This window comes from Kogia breviceps, chromosome 17 (assembly GCF_026419965.1).
Source record: "Kogia breviceps isolate mKogBre1 chromosome 17, mKogBre1 haplotype 1, whole genome shotgun sequence".
In the NCBI taxonomy this organism is placed as follows: domain Eukaryota; kingdom Metazoa; phylum Chordata; class Mammalia; order Artiodactyla; family Physeteridae; genus Kogia; species Kogia breviceps.
This window is the reverse complement of record NC_081326.1, coordinates 51469043-51493778: the sequence shown is the minus strand read 5'-3', so window position 1 is coordinate 51493778 and position 24736 is coordinate 51469043. Positions and strand designations below refer to the sequence as shown.

At 36.2% G+C, this 24736-nt stretch overlaps 1 protein-coding gene across 3 annotated transcripts in view; it reads left to right on the top strand.

Moving 5' to 3' along the window:
- The window catches only part of NUDCD1 (NudC domain containing 1), an 82310-nt gene that overhangs the window by 45739 nt on the left and 11835 nt on the right, over positions 1-24736 (top strand). For 2 of the 3 annotated variants that reach the window (XM_059043499.2, XM_067018004.1), the window contains one exon: positions 1286-1411. The exons of the other annotated variant lie outside the window; for it this stretch is intronic. In XM_059043499.2, the coding sequence (XP_058899482.1) occupies positions 1286-1411 (126 nt within the window). The remainder of the gene's footprint in view (positions 1-1285; positions 1412-24736) is intronic. 3 annotated transcript variants of the gene reach the window in all.

Here is a 24736-nt window from a genome sequence, read left to right as displayed (position 1 = left end):
TATCACTTAACTCATAACTTAAGAACTTCACAGTATATTTCCATTCCATCTTTTGTATTATTTTTGTCATTTTATTTCTATGTTATAAACTTCATGATATGTTATTATTTTAACTTTAGTCAGTCAGTTTTCTTTTAAAGAGATTAAAAATGCAGGGTGAAAAAACCTTATATTGATCCAAATATTTGTCATTTCCTCTTTTTTACATTCCTTTGTGTTGATTCAGATTGCCGTCTGGTGTCATTTTTTTCCTGGCTGAAGAACTTCTTTTGTCATTTCTTGCAATGTAGTTCTGCTGGATAAATTCTTCAGCTTTTGTTTGTCTGCAGAAATACATGTCTTCCTTGTCTGCAAAAATACATGAGTTCCTTCTTTTAAAGCTATTTTTGTTAAGGGTATAAGTCAGTGCTGACAGGGTTTTTTTCCCTTTCAGAACTTCAAATATACTCCATTGTTTTCTGGCTTGTGTAGTTTCTGATGAGAAGTCAGCTGTCATTTGTAATTTTGTTCCTCTGTCAGTAATGTGATTTTTCCCTCCTGTAACCACTTGTAAGATTTTCTCTTTATTACTTAGAGAATAGTTTCATTTTTCTCATTTTCAGCAATTTCATTGTAATGTGACTTGCTATGGTTTTTTTTTTCTTAATATTTGTTATGCTTGGGGTTCTTTGACCTTCTTTAATCTGTAGGATTATAGTTTTCATCAAATTTGAAAAAAAATTGCCATTATTTCTTCAAAATGTTTTCCATTCTTCTTGCATTCTTCCAAATACTCATATGTTAGACCATTTGATATTGTTCCACAGGTCACTAGGGTTCTCATCTTTTGTGTGTTTTTATTTTTTGTCTTCTCTGTGCTTCGTTTTTAGATAGACTCTATTACTATTTTAGATAGACTGTTACATTTTAGATAGACTGCAACTCACTGGTTGTCTTTTCTTCTGCAATGTCTAATCAGCTGTCAATCCCATCTAATATTGTGTTTTCCATTTCAGATACTGTATTTTCATATCTAGAATTTCAGTTTAGTTCTTTTTTAGATCTTCCATATTTCTCAATGTGTTTGTTTTTCTTTACATCTCTGAGTATATAGAACAAGTTTATAATAGCTGTTTTCATATCTTTTTCTGCTGATTCCATCATTCTATCTTTTTTGTGTCTGTTTTTACATTTTTATTGGTCATGAGTCTGAAATTTAATATTTAATTATTGCTGTAATCTTAATATCGTTGAGTATGAAGAAATTCATTCTCTTGTTGTTATTTATTTTCTTTTATGGTCTAAGAATCCAAATCCAGATAAAGGTAAACCTCCTTGTAATGCTCAAGAGTTAGAAGAATGTGATATTTTCTTTGAAGAGAGCTCCAGTTTATGCAGATTTGATGGCAGTACATTAAAAACTACTCATGTGGTAAGTTCTTGATAATGATATTTCTAAAACTTTGTGAATAAATAAAAGTTATTCAGATGAAATGATAATTGATTGACTAAATACTATTTTGCAAAGACAGCTTGTGTCTTGTGACAGCTTGTGACTGGCTGTGACGTAAATTTCTTCACTCCCTAAAGTAGCCATCTTTTTATACCATCATTCCTAATTAAACAATGTTGTATGTTTGGCACTACTGCATATTGATATCTTTTCAGTGGGCTTTTTTTCTGTGCAGTTTTTCTGTGTGTAGTTGTGCCTGTAATATATAACAACTTAATATCTAACTTTCTTCTCACTCACTGTCTTTTCCTTTTTCTGGATACTTAACATTTTTTTAACTAATGGCTGGGTATTACAATACTCAAAGGTGTTACAAAAATGAGCATTTTTTTGATTATACCTATGTAGACAAATGAGGTGGAATGGCATAAGACTAGTGGGTAGAAAGAGGTGTCATTTAAGCTTGTACCAAAATTACTTACTCTTATGATTAATTTCTGCATCTGCTTTGCTCTCCTATAACTAACTAACTCCAATAACTTCTAAAAAACACAGAGATGACATTTTGCTTACCACAGTGTACCTAACACCCACCAAAGGTTCTGATTCTGATAACTGCTTAAAAACATATTTTTAGACTGATCTCTTGGTGACAGTCATAGAAATAAAAATTGTTTTAGGTGCATCTTGGATCTCAAGAAATTTGCATACACTTTTATGTTTCCCTTCTTTGTCAGTTACTCCTCTAACTGAAGAGTAAACAGAGTTCTAGGTCATATTATTTTATGCAAACTGGGCATTGATCCAAAGCCCAGATGATCAAAGTCGTTAGATTTTTTTAGGCATTTTGCTTCTTAGATATTGTTTAGTTCTGACATAATCCCATAGATAACTCCCTTAATTGTGAGTGAAGAGCCATTACACAATTACTCTTACAGCCTTGGGTTAGATTTTAGAAAATCATTCTTAAGTGTGACTGATGAAAGACTCTTCAATCTGACTAACTGTAGATTATTTATTCTTGAAGGATCTGGCCTTTCTTCCTAAAGTTATAGTCTTAGGAGCTATAACTTTTAGGTACTGTTTTCTGCCTAACTTTTATAGAGAAGACACCTGATCTTAGATGTCGTAAAATGTTATTGTTTAAGCTTAGCTTCTCCGAGAATTTCATTTCATTTTAGTATAGCACTACTAAGTAGTATTGATCAAGTAGTTTAATGTTGGTCACTGAGAGGCATCTAGTTAATGATACCTCTCTTTATTTGCTATGTTTAAGCATACTAAAAATTAAAACCAAGGAGTAACAGAAGGGGACCGAAATAAAACATTTATTATTTGCAAATTAGGGTACAAAAGCCCCATCTGCGGACTAAATCCTAGAATTTAGCAAATTTAATCTTAGTTACAGGCAGTGCCAAACCAGATCTGGCTGACCCTGGTGGAGCGGTGGAAACATCTTATTCTCTGAGGCCTCTAAGAGGAAGAAGTTGATACTACTTACATACTTATATAAATATATACTCTCTTATTTTTCTAAGCTTCGTTGAAGTTCTCAATTTGTTCAGTCTTCTCCCAAGCTCCGTGAGCATCTTTATGACCATTATTTTGAACTCTTTATCAGTTAAATCACTTATCTCTGTTTCATTAAGGTCTCTTTCTGAGGTTTTATCTTATTGCTTCCTTTGAAAAATATTCCTCTGTTTCTTCATTTTCCTTGACTTGCTGTGTTGGTTTCTATCCATTAAATAAAATAGCCATCTCTCCCAGTTAAAGACGTGGTCTTATATAGGAGATGAATCTTATTGTTCAACTCCGCCCCTAGTTCTTAGTTGCCTCTCAGACTTTGTGATTGTCCAAGCAGCTTTTTTTTTTTGGCTCCCAGTAGTTGAGGGTGTGCCAAGACCTGTTAGTGTACCAAAACGGACAATCTCAGTCAGCATCTGAATTCAGGCTGGTTGGAAGCCAGACCCTTAGGCATCAGGGTTTGAAGTACACAAATATGTACCGTCCAGTGGGATTGCAAACATAAGTCAGTCCCACTGTCCACCAGAGCCAGGTGATCTAGAGGTATACCCTGGGCGACAGTCGCAAAAATTGGGGCACCAGATGAGTATGCAAGCTCCTTTCCTGGAGATACCAGTGACTTAGAGTAAGGCCGAGGGAATGTGCAAAGATGGCAGTCACTGGCCTCTGTCCACAAAGAGCAGCAGCACCTCAGTAGGCCTCTAGGTATGTGTCACATCAGAAGCTTCACTACTGTAGTGAAGTAGTGAAGTAGCTTCACTACTCTGAGGCTTTAGGACAAGCAGAGAGGGTCTTTTCACAGAAAGACGTGGTGTGTTTCAGTCTGCCATCTCCATTGAGCCCTGTAGTGGTGGTCAGCCAGGAACTGTCTCTAATTGCTATAGTCCCATGGCACCAGGAATGCAAGCCCTACTGGCTACCAGAACCAGGCAATCAGTGAGCATCCCCTGGGCAGAAACCACAAAAATCAGAGTACCAGATGTGTGTACAATCTCTGGGAGATTACTGATGCTCTGAAGTGAGGCAGAGGAAGAGTGCAAAAGATGGCACTTACTTCCTCTCCCTGAAGTATATTTCAGTAGGCTCCTAGATGTGTGTTGAATTAGATACTTGCCCCTCCTTCATGGGAGGAGGTGAGTTCAGTATCTTTCTATATTGCTGTCTTGAACCAGTATCTCAATTGAGTTAAATTTGAGGCCAAAGTTTTTTTTATAATGATAAGCACTTTGATTTTTCTATCATTAGTCAATTTTTATGACTATAGGCAAAGATTCAGTGAAGTAAAAATGCATAAACATTGATGTTTGGGAATAAGTGGAATGGTAATAACTGGAACAACAATTCAGTACTAAGTCCATCTTCTTTCTGTAGACAGATTTGGGGACTTCCCTGCAGGTCCAATGAAGGGGGCACAGGTTTGATCCCTGGTCGGGGAACTAAGATCCCACATGCTGTGCAGTGTGGCCAAAAGAAATAATAATAATTTTAAAAGTAAAAATAAAAAAGACAGATTTGGTAGGTCAGTGTATTGTATGAAAGTCAGGATCTGTGTTGTCAAATGTAGCTTGTTCAAAAATAGTTTCTTGGTGTGCCTAAGGATACCAGTTGGCATGTCATTGGGAAAGGGAATGAAGGAGGCTCCAATATTGTGGATATTCAGTGGTACATCCATTTTAGGCATCAGATAGTACTATATGGGTAATTTGTACTCCTTTCTGCAATGTTTGCTTCAGATTTATCTTCTTGATTTCATTTGTCATGACTTTGGACAATTTGAAATTACCTGTACATGGAAAGGTCAGTATATGTCCTTAATTTAGAAGAAAAAAAATACTGTAACAAAAAGGTCAGAACTCTATATTGTAAATGACAGATTTTCCAAAATATAAAATTCCCTGAAAGAAATGTAAATTAGGGTTAGAATTTGGCATTTGGAAAGTAAAATGTTAAATGAATATATGTAGCAGCAGAATAAAAGAGAAATATTAAGTTTGAGAAGCGAAGGAGAAAAGTAATAAGATGTGATCACTGGGGTGTAAAGCTCAAATCAGAATTTAGATACAGTTGAAGATGAATTATTTTTGCTTTTATCTAGAGCTGTGTTATCCAAAATATTAGTCACTAGCCACATAGCTTTTGAGCACTTGCATTGTGGCTAGTTTGTTTGAGATGTGCTGTAAGTGTAAAATACACAACCAGATTTTGAAAACTTAGCATGAAAAAAAGAATGTGAAATATATTATTAATAATGACTTTTATATGAATGTTCATGTTGAAATGATAATTGGTTATGTTTGGTTAAGTGAAATACATTTATTAAAATGAATATATCCCATTTCTCTTTACTTTTTTTTTTTTTTTTCGGTATGTGGGCCTCTCACTGTTGTGGCCTCTCCCCGTTGCGGAGCACAGGCTCCAGATGCGCAGGCCCAGCGGCCATGGCTCACGGGCCCAGCCGCTCCGTGGCATGTGGGATCTTCCCAGACAGGGGCACGAACCCGTGTCCCCTGCATTGGCAGGCGGACTCTCAACCACTGCACCACCAAGGAAGCCCTCTCTTTACTTTTTAATGTGGCTGCTACAAAACGTAAAATTATGTATTTGCCTTGCATTTTATTACTGCCAGACAACACTGATCTTTAGAGATCAAACTAAATATAGCCTTGAACAATCAAAAGATGATAAGATGTTTTTTAAAAATTACAGTGAATTTTGCAGATCAGGTAGTATTTATCATTTACTGTTTAAAACATGAGAATGAAACAGCTGAAAAGAATATTTGTAACTTATAAACTCACTGAGACAGTAAGCAGAGGAAGTACAAACAGGAAATAATTCTTTTAGGTTAATGTCACTAAGAAAGGTAGTAGAAATGGCATGTATTCAGTATACTGTTTCTTTCAAAAAGATATTAATAGGATCAGAGTTTATAGAGGAAGGGAAGTACATTTAGAAAGTATCTAAATCCGTGGTTCTCAAGCTTTTAAGCTCCTTGAGGTACTGAATTGATAATTTTCTTGATTATATCAAATTTGACTATATTAGAAATGAAACTATGTAATAATTTCCCTGCCTTCCTGCTCAGAGTAGGTATATATGTCTGTAACGGTGCCTGAAAGTGGGAGGAGACAAATCCTAGTGCTAGTTGTTACTCTGGGATGGACCTGAGACTCACCATTAGGTTGCTGAGGAGGTATTCTCTTCTGGAAGAGTTAGAAACAACCAGAGCACCATTCAGGCAGCTGTCTATGAACCATCTTCCCTGGAACCAGCCTGCACCCCTCTCCCCAAGTCTTCCTAATTACCAGGCAGTAAAATAGAGGAACATTTGTTGCCTGATTGGCCCATACAATTTGGTCAGCATATTTGCTACCAGTACCCACAGACTTACCTCAAATTGTATAAATTGAACCATAAATCCCTCATATTTTTTCTTTAAGAGAGCCATGTCTCTATCAGCATCCCATCTTTCTCTCCAAAATCACAGTGCATTTGAGATTTTTAACTTTCCCATAAACTAGCAAGTTAGCCTGCCATAGTTTCATAGATGCTGGTAAAAGACATGAGACTCTTGGGTCAGAAACAAAGGACAGTTTATTACCGACAGCAGTAACATTAGCTAGAATATCAACATTTGGACCAATTCCCAGTGCCCCAATTCCCACAGTGTAATATGGAGACGACCAGAAAGCTTGGCTGACTTGCAGGAGAGAGATTATGTTCATGCTACTGGACAGTAAAAAAAAGCCTGCCTTTTGCTCTGGAGGGAGATAGTTTACCTTGCACAGTTGTTTGCTCTAAGAACACCTTGAAGTAGTAGTCTAGAACACATTAGTGCTTCTGCTAGAAAGATGTGCAGAAATGAAAGAGTCCTTAGGATAATTGTCTCCCTGCAAGTTAATGTTCAGGTATCAGAGTACTACTGGTGTCATAATGAGTGTGATTCAACTGAAAGCACTTCAGTTTCTTTCAGGGTTATGAGCATATAATGGATAATGTCAATTATTTGTTGCCAGTGGTTATTATTGACACTACCTGTGACAGACCTATTTGAAGTAGTCTTCAATTCCATTTTTACCTTTTGTTCTCTGAAAGGAAAGATAATTTTAGTTGCATATCACATATTTCTTGATTCTTAAAGTTTCTACAGTTATCAAGCCCTCAGTCCCCTAGAATTTAGCCTTTCCCTTGCGATATCAATGAGATTGTTACTTGACTGACAGAATTTTTTCTTAGAATATGAGTTCAATATACTGAGCATCTCTACAAGAAGAAACTCTTCCTAAAGTTTTTGTTTTATATAGAATATTTAATAAACTTTCATCTAGAATCTTTTTTTTTTTTTTTTTGTGGTACGCGGGCCCCTCACTGTCGTGGCCTCTCCCGTTGCAGAGCACAGGCTCCGGACGCGCAGCCTCAGCGGCCATGGCTCACGGGCCCAGCCGCTCCGCGGCATGCGGGATCCTCCCAGACCGGGGCATGAACCCGTGACCCCTGCATCAGCAGGCGGACTCTCAACCACTGCGCCACCAGGGAAGCCCTCATCTAGAATCTTAAAGGACAAGGATATTTTCAGAAACTATCCTAAGTGACAATCCCAGTTAGAAGACCTTTTATCAGACAACCTATGGCTCTTTTCTTTTTTTATTCAGCAGCCTTTTTCCCAGGACGATTGCCCCTCACACACCAGATAAGGGAAATTCCCTTATCTGGGAATTTATAGATACTTGACAGCAATTTATTATTGTCAATTTATAGATACTTGACAATAAATGTAGTTTGTTATTATGGACAATAAGCCTAACACAGAAATACAATTAGCCTGATTTGTGACAAGGATAATACTACAATATAGTGGGGAAAAGGATGGTCAAAATAAATGGCTGTTAGTCTGTTAGATATCCATAGGAAAAATAATTTATTGACACTTACATCACACCATATGCAAAAATCAATTACAGATGGATTGCATGTCTAGACATGAAACAGTAAATTAATAAAGCATATAGAGGAAAACACATTTTTGCGGCACTGGAGCAGGTAGAGATTACTTGAACAGGGCATATAAAACACTAACTGTAAAAAAAAAGATGTTCAGTTGGATCAAAATTAAAAACATTAAAAACGTCTGTTTATCGAAAGATGCCATTATGAGAGTGAAGAAGGAAACTTGCAATGAGGAGAAGATATTTGTAATACACGTGTTTGACAAATGGTTCATGTCTGGAACAGGGTCAGTAACCGTACTGGTTACCTACAGCCACCTGATTGGTAAAAAAGTTTTATTGGAATACAACCATAGACATTTATTTGTATGTTGTCTGTGGCTTCTTATATTACTACATCAAGAGAGTTGAATAGTTTTAACGGAGACCATATGGCCTTTAGGCCTGAAATATTTACCATCTGGTCCTTTGAGTAAAAGTTTGCTGATCCCTTCTTTAGACAGTACTATACTGGCTTGATTCTGTAGCTATGTAGTGAGTCTTGATTTCAGTTAGCGTTAGTTTTGATCTTTGTTTTTATTTTCCTAAATTGGTTTTGATTTTGTAAAAACTTTACAATCAGCTTTTCAATTTGTACAAAAACATCTGCTGGGATTGTCATTGGGATTGTGTTTAATTTGTAGGTCAACTTGAGGAGAATTGATTGATATCTTAATAATATTGAGTTGTGTCATTCATGAACATTGTATGTCTCTGTTTATTTAGGTTTCCCTTAATGTTTCCTAGCAATATTTTGAAGCTTTTAGTGTTAACACCAGTATTTCATATTTTGGAAGCTATTATAATTAGTATATATTTTTAATTCCCAATTTGTTTAGTCTTTTACATAGAAATAAGGTTGAGTGACTTTATATTGTAACTTATAAATTCTCTTTTTCCAGTGCTTTTTTGTAGATACATCAGTATATTTATGTACAGGATAATGCCTGTGAATTAAGATAGTTAATATTTCTTTTCAGTCAGTACACCTTTTATTTCTTTGTCTTGTCTTATTGTACTAGGTAGGACATCAGATGCAGCGTTGAATTTCATTGATGGGAGCAGAAATCCTTGTCTTATTCCTAGTCTTAGGAAGAAGGATTGAGTGGTTTATCATCAAATATGACGTTAGTTCTAGGGTTTATGTATGTTAGGTTGAGGAACTCACTTATAGTCTATTTTGCTGAGATTTTTATCTTTTTAATCATGAATGTGTGTTGAATTTAAGTGCTTTTTGGGGCATTTGCTTGATTATATGGATTTTCTTCTTCTGTTAATATGTTCAGTTTTATCATTTAATTAAAAAATTGTAACAGCATTATTTTAAGGATTTTTTAATTTCTGTATTCATACGGGATATTAATCTATGGTTTTCCTGTAATTTCTTCTTTAGATAACAGTAATCCTGTCTTCATAATATGAATTGAGAGGTTTATTTTCTGAAAGAATTTGTATAGGGTAGGTATTATTTGCTCCTTAAATGTTTGGTAAAATTTATCACTGAAATTACCTGTGCCTGGCGATTTTTTGTGGGAAAGGTTTTAATTACGAATTTAGCTTTCTTAGTAGATACAGAGCCATTCCGATTTTCTCTTTTTTCTTTAGCTTGTGTTGATCATTGTTGTCCTTCAAGATATTAATCCATTCCATCCAAGTTGTTGAATTATTGCAGAAGTCCTCCAAAATACTCTCATTGTCTTTTTAATGTTTGTAGGATTGTAGTAATGGCCCCTCTATATACTAATTATGGGTTTAATTTACTCTTTTTCTAGTTTCTTAGGTGGAAACATAGGTAATTGATTTGTAGCACCTCTCCTCTGATAAATGCATTTAGAGCTATAGATTTCCATCAAAGTACCACTTAACCTTCATTCCATATATTTCATTTTATTTCAGCTTAACATATTTTCTAATATCCTTTGAGATTTCTTCTTTGACGCGTGCTTATTTATAAGGTGGTGGTTTAATTTCCAACTATGTAGGGATTTTTGTGGTGTGTGTGTGTGTGTGTGTGTGTGTGTGTGTGTGTGTGTGTGTATACAGGTTTTTTTTTTTAAAACTGATTTCTCATTTAACTTCATTGTGGTTAGGGATAACCAGTCTTTTTAAATTTATGCAAACTTGTTTATAGCCTAGTACATACACAGTATCTGTAGGTATTTTTTCCATATATACTTAAAAATATGTATATGCTGTGGTTGGGTGACCTTAATTTGTGTTAGGTCAAGTTGTATTAGGTTCAATAGCTGAGGTTTTTTTTTTAAATTTTTATTTTATATTGGTGTATAGTTGATTTTCGGTGTTTTGTGTTAGTTTCAGGTGTACGGCAAAGTGATTCAGCTACACATATACATGTGTCTATTCTTTTTCAAATCCTATTCCCATTTAGATTATTATAGAATATTGAGTAGAGTTCCCTGTGCTATACAGTAGGTCCTTGTTGGTTATCTATTTTAAATATAGTAGCATGTATATGTTAATCCCAAACTCCCAATTTATCCCCCCCCCCACCTTTCCCCTTTGGTAAACAGAAGTTTGTTTTCTAAGTCTGTGAGTCTGTTTCTGTTTTGTAAATAAGTTCACTTGTATCATTTTTTTAGATTCCACATATAAGTGATATCATATGATATTTGTTTTTCTGTGTCTGACTTACTTCAGTTAGTATGATAATCCCCAAGTCCATCCATGTTGCTGCAAATGGCATTTCATTTTTTTAATGGGTAATATTCCGTTGTATATATGTACCACATTTTCTTTATCCATTCATCTGTCATTGGACATTTAGGTTACTTCCATATCTTGGCTATTGTAAACAACACTGCAATGAACATTAGGGTGCATGTATCCTTTCGAACCATGGTTTTCTCTGGATATACCCAGGAAAGTGGGATTGCTGGATCATACGGTAGCTCTATTTTTAGTTTTTTTAAGGAACTTCCATACTGTTCTTCATAGTGGCTATACCAACTTACATTCTCACCAACAGTGTAGGAGGGCTCCCTTTTCTCCACACCCTCTACAGCATTTATTATTTGTAGACTTTCTGATGATGGCCATTCTGACTGGTGTGAGTGACACCTCATTGTAGTTTGATTTGTATTTCTCTAATAACTAGCAGTGTTGAGCATCTTTTCATGTGCCTCTTAGCCATCTGGATGTCTTTTTTTTTTTTTTTTTTTTTCTTTTTTGGCTGCACCGCATGGCTTTTGGGATCTTAGTTTCCTGACCACAGATTGAACCCAGGCCACCAGCAGTGGAAGTGCCAAGTCCTAACCACTGTACCACCAGGGAATTCTCTGTATGTCTTCTTTGGAGAAATGTCTGTTTAGATCTTCTGCCCATTTTTTGATTGGATTGTTTGTTTTTTTGATATTGAGCCACATGAGCTGTTTGTAAATCTTGGAGATTAATCCCTTGTCAGTTGCATCATTTGCAAATATTTTCTCCCATTCTCTGGGCTGTCTTTTCATTTTGTTTATGGTTTCCTTTGCTGTGCAAAAGTTTTTGAGATTAATTAGGTCCCATTTGTTTATTTTTGTTTTTATTTCCATTATTCTAGAAGATGTATCGAAAAAGATATTGCTGCAATTTATGTCAAAGAGTGTTCTGCCTATGTTTTCCTTTAAGAGTTTTATAGTATCCAGTCTTACATTTAGGTCTTCAGTCCATTTTGAATTTATTTTTGTGTAAGGTGTTAAAGAATGTTCTAATTTCATTCTTCTACATGTAGCTGTCCAGTTTTCCCAGCACCACTTTTTGAAGAGACTGTCTTTCCTCCATTGTATATTCTTATCTCCTTTGTTGTGGATTAATTGACCATAGGTGCATGGGTTTATTTCTGGGCTTTCTGTCTTGTTTCATTGATCTATATTTCTGCTTTTGTGCCAGTACCATACTGTTTTGATGACTGTAGCTTTGTGTAGTGTAGTCTGAAGTCAGGGAGCCTGATTCCTCCAGCTCCGTTTTTCTTAAGATTGCTTTGGCTACTTGGGGTCTTTTGTGTCTCCATGCAAACTTTAAGATTTTTTTTGTTCTAATCCTGTGAAAAATGCCATTGGTAATTTGGTAGGATTGCATTGAATCTGTAGATTGCCTTGGGTAGTATAGCCATTTGACAGTATTGATTCTTCCAATCCAAGAACATGATATATCTTTCCATCTGTTTGTGTCATCTTCAGTTTCTTTCATCAGTGTCATAGTTTTCTGAGTACAGGTCTTTTATCTCCTTAGGTAGATATATTCCTAGGTATTTTATTCTTTTTGATGCAAAGGTAAGTGGTATAGTTTTTTTAATTTCTCTTTCCAATCTTTCTTTGTTAGTGTATAGAAATGCAACAGATTTCTGTGTATTAATTTTGTATCCTGCAACTTTACTGAATTCATGGATGAGCTGTAGTAGGTTTCTGGTAGCATCTTTAGAATTTTCTATGTATAATATCATGTCATCTGCAAACAGTGACAGTTTTACTTCTTTTCCAATTTGGATTTCTTTTATTTCTTTTTCTTTTCTGATTGCCATGGCAAGGACTTAGAAACCTATGTTGAATAAAAGTGGAAAGAGTGGACATCCTTGTCTTGTTCCTGATCTTAGAGAAAATTCTTTCAGCTTTTCACCATTGGGTATGATATTAGTTGTAGGTTTGTCATTTATGGCCTTTATTATGTTGAGGCATGTTCCCTCTATGCCCACTTTCTGGAGAGTTTTTATCATAAATGGGTGTTGAATTTTGTCAAAAGTTTTTTGTGCATCTCCAGAGATGATCATATGGTATTTATTCTTCAATTTGTTATTTTGGTTTATCACACTGATTGACTTGCAGATATTGAAAACTCTTTGCATCCCTGGGATAAATCCCACTTGGTCATGGTGTATTATCCTATTAATGTGTTGTTTCTAGTTGTAGCCTTTTCTTTTCCACCTAGAGAAGTTCCTTTAGCATTTGTTGCAAAGCTGGTCTGGTGGTGCTGACTTCTGTTAGCTTTTGCTTGTTTGTAAAGCTTTTGATTTCTCTATCAAATCTGAATGAGAGCCTTGCTGGGTAGAGTATTCTTGGTTGTATGTTCTTCCCTTTCATCACTTTATTGTGGCACTCCCTTCTGGCCTGCAGAGTTTCTGCTGAGAAATCAGCTGATAACCTTAGGAGAGTTCTCTTGTACATTATTTGTTGCTTTTCCCTTGTTGCTTTTAATTTTTTTTCTTTGTCTTTAATTTTTGTCAGTTTGATTATTATGTGTCTCAGTATGATCCTCCTTGGGTTTATCCTGCCTGGGATTCTCTGTGCTTCCTGGACTTGGTTGACTGTTTCCTTTCCCATGTTAGTGAAGTTTCCAGATATTATCTCTTCAAATATTTTCTCAGGTTCTTTTTCTCTCTTCTCCTTTTGGGACCCCTATAATGCGAACGTTTGTGAGTTTAATGTTGTCCCATAGTTCTGTTAGACTGTCCTCAATTTTTCTTTATTCTGGTCTGTGGCAGTGATTTCCACTGTTCCGTCTTCAAGCTCACTTATCTGTTCTTCTGCCTCATTTATTCTGATACAAATGACTTCTATTGTATTTTTAATTTCAGTTTATTTTATTGTTCATCTCTGTTCTTTATATTTTCTAGCTTTTTGGTAAACATTTCTTGTATCTTCTTGGTCTGTGCCTCCATTCTTTTTCTGATATCTTGGATCATCTTCACTGTCATTATTCTGAATTCTTTTTGGGGTAGATTGACTGTCTCCACTTCACTTAGTTGTTCTTCTGGGGTTTTATCTTGTTCCTTTGTCTGGGACATATTCCTCTGCTGTCTCATTTTATCTAACTTCCTGTGATTGTGGTTTCCATTCTGTAGGCTGCAGGGTTGTAGTTCTTCTTGCTTCTGCTGTCTACCCCCATCTCGTTGTGCCGCCTTCTTTGTCTTTGGATATAGGATATCGTTTTTGGTAGGTTCCAGTGGTTTTTTTGTTGATGGTTGTTCAGCAGTTATTTTGGTGTTTTTGTGAGAGGAGATGAGCTTACATCCTTCTACTCTGCCATCTTGTCTCCACCCAACATTTGACACTCTTGAGCCTCTGAATTCACAGGGGCAGGTGGTCCTCATGGTTGCCACCAAGTCAGCAGAGTTTGTGGCTGCAGCTCTGCCTCCTCTCAATTAGTTGAATTTTTAATATCCCTTTTGTCCTTCTCTCTACTTATTACAGTTTCCAGGTGAGGAGGGTTACAATCTTCAACTGTAATTGTGAATTTTAAAGTTTCTCCTTTTAATTTTTAGTCTTGTCAGTCTTAATTCAAGTATTTTGAAGCTGTGTAATATTAGGAGCATACACATTTGAGATTTTTTTTTTGTTCTCTAGATGAACTGACCCTTTTGTCATTATGAAATGCTTGTTTTTATCTCTGGCTAATACTCTTTGTCATAAAACATACTCTGTTTGATATTAGTGTAACCACAACAGCTTTCTTGTGATTAGTATTTATATGATTAAATTTTTTCCATCCTTAACCTGCAGCATGTATCTTAATATTTAAAACATGTTTATTAGTTATCTGTTGCTATATAACCAGTTATCCCAAAACTTAGTGATTTAAAACAGAAACATTTATTATCTCATACTTTTGTGGGTCGGGAATTTGAAAGGCATTTAGCTTGGTGGTTTGGGTTCAGAATACTTCTGAAGGTTATACTCAAGGTGTTGGCCTGGGCTGTAGTCATCTGAAGCTTGACAGGGGCTTCAGGATCCACTTACAAGCTCACTTATGTGGTTGTTGGCAGGAGACCTCAGCTTCTAGCCATGTGACCCCTTCATAAGTTTGCTCATGACATGGCCACTGCCTTCCCTTAGAGTGAGTGATCTGAGGAGGGTTGTAGGGAGAACAGAAGTGACCAAGATGGAAATTGCAATGTTTTTCTATAACTAGATCTTGGTAGTGATATGCTGTTATTTCTCCTATATTCTGTTGGTCACACAGACCCACCCTAGTACATTGCAAGTGGGGAAGACATAGGCTGTGAATAAAAGAAGGCAGGGATCAAAGGGTGCCACTTTGGTAGCTGGCTATCATAGCCACTGATATGGGCATTGGGGGTACTGGCATACCCATTGTTCCCGATGATTTATGGCCTTCTCACATGCAAAATAGGTACCCTGCAAAGGTCTCTTAAAGTCATATTCTGATATAGCATTCACTCAAAGGCAAGTATATCATCACCTAAATCTTGTCCTGGTGTAGATAAGGACCCTTTAAGGACAGCTCCTTGGGTACAGTTGCTCTTGATCTGTAGCCCTGTGAACTAAAAGGCTAGTTATCTGCACCAGTATATCCAATATAACATGATGGGGTAAGCATAGGATTATCACTGTACACATTTCTATACAAAAAGGGGGAATATGGAAGGTACACAGGGGTGACAGGTCCAAAGCAATTCCAAAATCTAGCCAGGCAAAATGTTGGAAGTTTCTCAAGCAAGACTCAACCCTACTCTTATTTGGAAGTGTTTCTCCCTGGCTCTTGGTTCTTTCTTCTGCCCTCTGGGCTCTTGATTCCACCCTTTAGGTCATCTTTCCTTATTTCTGAGAGATTACAGGCATACCTCGTTTTATTGTGCTTTACTTTATTGCACTTTGCAGATATTGCAGTTTTTACAAATTGAAGGTTTATGGCAATCCTGTGTTGAGAAGTATCTTCTAGTTGACTCTTGGCTCTTTTTTTAGTAACATGCTTAATTGAGGTGGTATTTTAGAACTGACAGCTTAAGATTCAGCATCTGAATTCCTCAGTTTCAATATGCACATGCCTCTGGCCAGGGCAGTAACTATTCTTGGGTGAGGATTGGTGGTTGGGAAGAAGATGGTAGCTATAGAAACTGGCACCTGGATCGAGCTTCCAACAGCACTGTACAAGCCACCACTATAGTAAAAAATCTAACCATGGTTGGTGTTCCAAAAAGCCTAAACTTTTCATTACAAGCATACCTCATTTTATTATGCTTTCCTTTGTTGTAGTTCTCAGATATTGAATTTTTTTGTTTTTGTTTTTACAAATTGTAGGTTTGTCACAGCCCTGTGTCAAGCAAGTCTATCAGCAACTTTTTTCCAACAGCATTTGCTCACCTTGTGTTTGTCACATTTTGGTGATTCTCACAGTATTTCAGATTTTTCATTATTATATTTGTTATGGTGATGTGTGATCAGTGATCTTTAAAGTTAGCATTGTAATTGTTTTGGGGCACCACAAACCATGCCCATATCAGATGGCAAACTTAAGAGATAAAGGTGTGTGTTCTGATTGTTCTGCTGATTAGCAGATTAGTGATTACTGTTCCCCCATCTCTCCCTCTGCTTGGGGCTCCCTATTCTCTGAGACACAATAATACTGAAATTAGGCCAATTAATAACCCTACAGTAGCCTCTAAGTGTTCGAGTGAAAGGAAGAATTGCATGTCTGTCACTTTAATCCAAAAGCTAGAAATGATTAAGCTAAGTAAGGAAGGCATGTCGAAAGCCAAGATAAGCTAAAAGCTAGGCCTCTTGTGCCAGTTAGCCAAGTTGTGAATGCAACGAAAATGTTCTTGAAGGAAATTAAAATTACTACTCCAGTGAACACATGAATGGAAGTCTAATTAAAGTCTAATGGAAGTCTAATTCTCCAGTCTAATTACATGGAGAAAGTTTTAGTGGTCTGAATAGAAGATCAGACCAGCGACAACATTCCCTTAAACCAAAGCCTGATCCAAACCAAGGCTGTACTTTTCTTCAATTCCATAAAGGCTAAGAAAGATGAGGAAGCTGCAGAAGAAAAGTTTGAAACTAGTAGAGATTAGTTCATTAGGTTTAAGGAAAGAAGCCATCTCCATAACATAAAAATGCAAGGTGAAGAAGCAAGTGCTGATGTAGAAGCTGCAGCAAGTTATCCAGCTAAACAACATTACACAACAGATTTTCAATGTAAGTGAAACAGCCTTATATGGGAAGAAGATAGCTGGAGAGTAGTCAATGCCTGGCTTCAAAGGATAGGCTGACTGTCTTGTTAGGGCTCATGCAGATGGTGACTTTAAGTTGAAGCCAGTGCTTATTTATCATTCCCAAAATTCTAGGGCCCTGAGAATTATGCTAGATCTCCTCTGGCTGTAAATGAAGCAACAAAGCCTGGACGACAGCACGTCTGTTTACAGCTTGGTTTACTGAATATTTTAAGCCCACTGTTGAGACCTACTGCTCATTGACATTGTACCTGGTCACTTAAGAGCTCCAGTTGAGATGCACGATGAGGTTTATGTTGTTTTCATGCCTGTTAACATAACATCCATTCTGCAGCCTGTGGATCAAGGAGTTGTTTCGACTTTCAAGTCGTATTTAAGAAATACACTTTGTAAGGCTGTAGCTGCCATGGATAGTGACTCCTCTGATGGATCTGGGCAAAGTAAATTGAAAACCTTCTAGAAAGAATGCATCATTCTAGATGCCATTAAAAACATTATTTATGGGAAGAGATCAAAATATGAACATTAACAGGAGTTTGGAAGAAGTTGATTCCAACCCTCATGGATAACTTTGAGGGGTTTAAGAATTCAGTGGAGGAAGTCACTGCAAATATGGTGCAGTGATATGGAAATAGCAAGAGAACTGGAATTAGAAGTGGAGCCTGCAGATGTAACTGATTTACTGCAATCTCATGATAAAACTTTAATAGATGACAAGTCACTTACTCCTGGTGAAGATGCTGTCAAGACTGCTGAAATGGCAACAAAGGATGTAGAATATTACTTAAACTTAGTAGATAAAGCAGTGTCAGGGTTTAAGAGGATTGATTCCAATCATGAAAGAAGTTCTGTAGGTAAACTGCTGTCAAATAGCACTGCATGCTACAGAGAAATCAGTCGTCCATGAAAGGAAGAGTCAATTTTTGGCCAACCCAATATTTTTTAAAGTAGGTACATTTATTTTTTCAGACAGTGTTACTGTGTGCTTAATAGACTGTAGTATAGTGTAGACATAACTTTTATATTCACTGGGAAACCAAAAAACTCGCTTTATTGTGGTATTCACTATATTGCAGTGGTCTGAAACCGAACCTGCAGTGTTTTCAAGGTAGGCTTATACGTGTTTGCACTTTAATAGTTTTCTCAGCCTGTATTATGGGCTGAATTGTATACCCGCCAAATTCATATGTTGGAATCCTAGCCCCTAGTCCTATCCTAACCTTGAGAATGTGACTATATTTGGAGATAAGACCTTTAAAAGATAATTAAATTAAAATGAGGCCATTATGGTGGGTCCTAATCCAGACTTCTAGCCTCCAGAACTGTGAGAAGATAAATTTCTGTTGTTTAAGCCACCCAGCCTGTGGTACTTTGTATGGCAACACTAGCAAAATAATATAGCCTACCTCCTAGAACTTGGAGAAATTGCAAGCGTAGGGGGGTGGGAGTGGGAATCTAAGGACCACTTTTCATTTCGTGCTGTGTCCATTTCAGTCCAGACTGTTGTTATTCCCGCTGACTTAATTATCTTAAAATTTAGTGGATATTCTGTTAATCTTACTAGGATTTACTCCATTATACAAAAGCCACACCCACAATATCTTGTAGATAAGGCCTTTCTCTACCTTGAGTTTCTGTTGAGATTCAGCTAATGAACAATGTCCTTAAGCTATTTAGAAGCCCATTGTTGGATTAGTGAAGCATACTTTTTAAGTCTTCAAGGAGCCTTTTGTCTGACTGAGTGGTGCTTTCTTTGCACTTTGAGTTCTGAGTAAAGAGTTTTACAGTTATACCCTTGCTTTCATCTTTAGATTATGCTTTCCTGAGAGTACCCTGGATGTGATCTTTGCAGAGAAGCCATTTCTTAATTTGAAATCAATAGGTAGAACAGTATGTGTGTGTGATGACAGAGTCCACGTTACATGTGACTTCCTGTAGTCAGCGTTGAATTCTGAGTTAAACAATGACCAGTAGAAAAAAGATTTACTGGCAAATAATATTTCATTTTTGTTGTTTGTGTAGGATAGGATTGTCCATGTTACATCTCTGAAGGCAGTGAGTGTCTGATGGGCAGCAGAAAGATTTGGTATACGTTTAACACATGGAAACATCAATCTTAAACCTTTAACCTTAAATCTTAAACTCTAGAATAGGTGAGATTTCAAATTACTCTGCAAAATAGAGTATGTAACCCAGCCTCTGTCTAGCTAATTTTTCTTAAAGGTGTATCTTAATGTATAACTAACCTATTAATATAAACTGGTCATGTAACACTAGCATTGACACAGCTGCATTTAATCCTTATAATTCAGTCTTGGAAGTTTCCATTTTATTATTGTCCCACTTTACAGAGTGAGTTGGCAATTGATTTTTATAAGCCAATTTTATATTTAGTAGCCACAGTGACCCATTTTAAAATTTTGACTTTGTTTTTTAAAAAATTACAGAAACGTTACAAAAATAACACAACAAACTACTATGTACCTATATTAGTTTTCTGGGACTTGCCATAACAAAGTACCACAGATTGGATGGCTAAACAACAGAAATTTATTTTCTCACAGCTCTGAAGGCTAGAAGTCTGAGCAGGGTTGGCTTCTGGAGCCTCTCTCCTTGGCTTGTTAGATGGCTGTCTTCACATGGTCTTCCATCTGTGTATCTGTGTCCTAATCTCCTCTCCGGACACCAATCCTATTGGAATAGGACCTACCCCAATGACCTCATTTTAAATACCTTTTTGAAGGTCTTCTTTCCAAGTATAGTCACATTCTGAGGTGCTGAGGATTAGAACTTCAACATATGAATTTGGGAAGGGATACACCTCAGCCCATAACAGTATCCTTCACTTAGATTTTAGTAACTATAATATTAACATTTGCCAGATTTTTTCTGTTTCTCCATTTCTTTTTGTTTAAACATTTAGGAGTAAGTTGAAGGTGCCATGCCCTTTTACCCCCAATACCTCACAATATATACTAAAAATGAAGACATTTTCTTGTAGAACCACAGTATAATTCAGGAAATTTAACGTTGGTATATATCAATACTTTCATCTCATATAGAGTCCATATTCAAATTTTACCAGTTGCTCAAATAATGTACTTTACAGCAATTTCTTTTCCTGATTCAGGGTCCAATCCCATGTCTCATTGCATTGAGTTGTGGTATCTGTAGTCTCCTTTAATTTGGAACATTCAATTATGCAGCCTTATGACATTGACTTTATTTTCTACCTTTTATCGACTATGTCCAGTATTTCCTCAAGATCAGATTTTGCTTTTTTGCCGGGAATAATTGTACATATTGGTAACTATGGTTATCAATATCATATTACATATAATAACTATGATAATATTACATAAATGATGCTTCCTTTCCATTGTATCACATTAGGAGGTACTTGGTTGACATCTACTGTTCTCATACTATTGTGGTGGTAAATTTGATTACGTGGTATCCACCAGATTTCCCTATTTTAAAGTTATCATCTTCCCCTTTGAATTAATAAGTACTTTGTGTGAAGTTCAAAGTAATCCTCGTAAAGGGCTTAGATTTTGTCATTCCCCTGTTTCTTTCCTCCCTTTACTGGCTTCCTGTCACATTTAGAATAATGTCTAGGATCCTCACTGTGGTCTACAAGCAACCTTATGACTCACTGTATTTTGTATGTTTTAAATTGAGAGATCAGGATACACATATAACATGAACATATCTGAAGCAAAGATTTCACAAACCAGTACTATCCTTATTGTACAAGACATATTTTAGTACTGTACTCCATACTATTTTTAGTGAAGTAAAATAGAAAATTCTTTTCTTGATCTACTAAATTGATTTTGCTACCAATGTTGAAACCCATAGTTAAAAATCACTGCCCTCCGGTACTGATTGTCTCTCATTTTTTTACCATTTTTTCCCCAGCTTACTTTTCTTAAACCACACTGGACTTCATGCTATTCCTTGTACTAAACATGCTTCTCCCTGAGTGTGTTTGCATTTGTTATTCTCTGAACCTGAAATGTTCTTCCTTTTCTCATTTGTTCCCATACTTTATTCACACCTCTGTTCACATGTTAGCTTCCACATTTACTAACCTATAGGAACCACAACCGCATTATCTACTCACCATTATCTACTCACCTGTTCACTCTTTTTTTTTTCTCACGGCACCTTCTATTTTCTGGTATGTATTTCTGTTATGTTACATTTATATATATATATATGTATATATATCCTCCATTAGAATAGTCAGTGAAATTTGATATTATGATACACACAGCTAAAGATCCAACTTGATAATTTTCAAAATGAAAAATCAGCATTTTTTCCTATTTCTAAGTAAGTTATTTTCTTTCTATGGCTTTTATTAAAAATGTAAGTGCATTTCCTCCCATTTCATTTTATACCACTTAGCTAAGATCTGACATCTTCCTATGCTACAATCTCTAGTCAGTATTAGAAGGTCTTTAATTATATGGTTAACTTTATGAATGGATATTCAAACAAAAATGTACCTCAGGATTTTATGACTTTTCTGTAGTTTTCAGACATCAATTTTAGACATATCACACATGTACAACTTATTAACACAACTGACCAAACAATATATACATATTATCAGCTTCTTAACCTAACTCTCTTAACCTCTTGAGTTTGAGTTTCTTCTTCCATAAAATGGGAATTCTCAGGTAGTGAAGATTAAATAGGATTAAGTAAGGTAGCTGTGAAAAAGTATATGTTGATCTCTGTCCAGTTCCTGATACAGAGCTCCTAAAACCTTTGTAATTTCCTAAGTGATAAGAGCACTAGGACTAGGAGCATATTTTGGGTTTTGGTCTTTGATCCCGGTTCTTGACACAGCTCTTAAGTCCCTTGGAATTTCCTGGGTGATAGGAGTGTCTTTTATGCTAATGAGGTGGTACTGTTGGTGAGCTCCTGGATAGCTTCGTGATGGGGGCTGGTCACCAGAAAGACCAAGTCATGATTACAAGATTGGAACTTTCAGCAGCAGCCCTCCTCTAAGCTCCAGGAAGGGGAAAGGGACTGGAGACTGAGTTAATGATTGATCATGCTTATGTGATGAAATGTCCATAAAAATCCCAAAAGGACAGAGTCTGTAGAACTTCTGGGTTGCTGAACACATGGAGGCACTAGGAGGGTGGTGTGCCTTGCAAGGGAATGGAAGCTCTGTTCCCCTTCCTCAGAAGTTTGCCTTATGCCTCTCTCCCATCTGAATGTTCATAGTTATCCTTTATCATATCCTTTTATGGTAAACTGGTAAATATGCTTCCCTGAATTCTGTGAGCCATTTTAGCAAATTATTGAACCCAGGGAGATTCGTTGGAATTCTTGATTTATAGCAGTCAGTTGGAAGTACAGGTGACAACTTGGGATTTGTGATTGGCATCTGAAGTGGGATGGTAGGGGGAGCAGGGGAGTGGTACTCAGTCTTGTGGGACTGAGCCCTTAACCTGTGTAATCTGATGCTATCTCCAGGTAGATCGTGTCAGAACTGAATTAATTGTATGACACCCACCTGGTGTTAGACTTGCTGGATGTGTGGAAAACCTACACATCTGGTGTCAGAAATGTTTTGAGTGTGGTGGTATTGTGAGTAAAGGAGAAACACCAGGGAGTGTTTTTCCTTATACAGTAGTAGATGCAGATCAACTCAATACTTCATGCATAGTAAGAATAAATTTTAGTAATTTATTCTATGTACAGAATATGAATTTGGAGTTAAAGTTTCATGTCATTAACTTTTCAGTCTGACCTCTAACAGATACATTATTTATGAATAGATAAAACCTTTTTCTTAATACTACTTTTCAGTTCAGTTTGGTAATAGCAGTGGTTAAAGGTTGTTTAAATGTCTTCACTTTGACATATAATCTTCATAAATCTTTAATTGCTAAGTGTTCTACAAAGAGAAGAAAAAGACAATCGACTACTTGAAATTCATGTTCCAAATTTTTCTCTAGAGAATATTTTACTCTAATTGTAATCTTCACTGGTACTTCAAAGATAAACACGAGAATAGAAGAAATGTGGGATTACATTTTATTTGTCAAAGGGTTTATGAATTTAAGAGTTTTTTTTAAGGCAATAGGTCATTTGGCATTAACAAAGAATGAGTTTTCCAAATTGTCTAGTATAAATTAGTTCTTCTCATTTAAGTGCTAAAACTATATTTAGAGGGTTTTTTTTATGGAATCTTACTAAAATTTATTATTTGCCCCAAATCTAATGTAGAGCATTCTGAAAAGAAAGTAACATTTTATAGATTGTCGAATGTCATCAGAGTGAATATTAATTACCATGCTGTATATGTCTATAGTAAAGCCATTAGAAGCATCTGAAGTTAAGTTGGGTTGTTTACTCCCACACTAAGTAGTCTCAGTCTACTCCATTTAAAAATTTCTTCTCTGGTTCCGCATGGTTTGTTTTTGTTCTTTCCACTGCTAATAAGCTATTGGCTACTATTCTTACCTTTGACAGTGTATGCCCCGAACATCCTTTTCTTTTCCTTTCTTATTTGCTGTCGCATTTTGCTTTTGGCTACCAAGTTGTGAACTCAGTGGGATTTTTGGCATCTGTTCTTTTTAAAAAAATTTTTTTTTTTATTGAAGCATAGTTGATTTCCAGTGTTGTGTTAATTTCTGCTGTACAACAAAGTGAATCAATTATACACATATATATTCTTTTTTATATTCTTTTCTATTGTGGTTTATCCCAGGATGTTGAATATTGTTCCCTACTGCTATACAGTAGGACCTTGTTGTTTACCCATTCTATGTGTAATAGTTTGCATCTACTAATCCCAAACTCCCAGTCCATCACTCCCCCACTTGCCTTCCCTCTTGGCAGCCACAAATCTGTTCTCTATGTCTGTGAGTCTGTTTCTCTTTCGTAAATAGGATCATTTGTGCCAGTTTTTGATTCCACATATAAGTGATATCATATGGTATTTGTCTTTCTTTCTGACTTCACTTAGTATGATAATCTCTAGATGTACCCATATTGCTGCAAATGGCATTATTTCGTTCTTTTTTTATAGCTGAGTAGTATTCCATTGTGTGTATATATATATATATATATATATATATATATATATATATATATATATATCCCACATCTTCTTTATCCATTCATCTGTTGATGGACATTTAGGTTGTTTCCATGTCTTGGCTATTGTGAATAGTGCTTCTGTGAACATAGGGGTGCATGTATCTTTTTGAATTACAGTTTTGTCTGGATATATGCCCAAGAGTGGGATTGCTGGATCATATGGTAATTGTACTTTAGTTTTCTGAGGAACCTCCATACTGTTTTCCGCAGTGGCTGCACCAACTTACATTCCCACCAACAGTGTAGGAGGGTTCCCTTTTCTCCACACCCTCTCCAGCATTTGTTATTTGTAGACTTTTTAATGATGGCCATTCTGAGCAGCATGTGGTGGTACCTCATTGTGGTTTTGATTTGCATTTCTCTAATAATTAGTGATGTTGTGCATCTTTTCATGTGTCTATTGGCCATCTGTATTTCTTCTTTGGAGAAATGTCTCTTTAGGTCTTCTGCCCATTTTTCAATTGGATTGTTTTCTTGTCGCGTTGTATGAACTGCTTGTATATTTTGGAAATTAAGCACTTGTTGGTTGCATCGTTTGCAAATATTTTCTCCCATTCTGTAGGTTGTCTTTTCGTTTTGTTTATGGTTTCCTTTGTTGTGCAAAAGCTTATAAGTTTGATTAGGTCCCATTTGTTTATTTTTGTTCTTATATCTATTGCCTTGGGAGTCTGACCTAAGAAAACATTGGTACGATTTATGTCA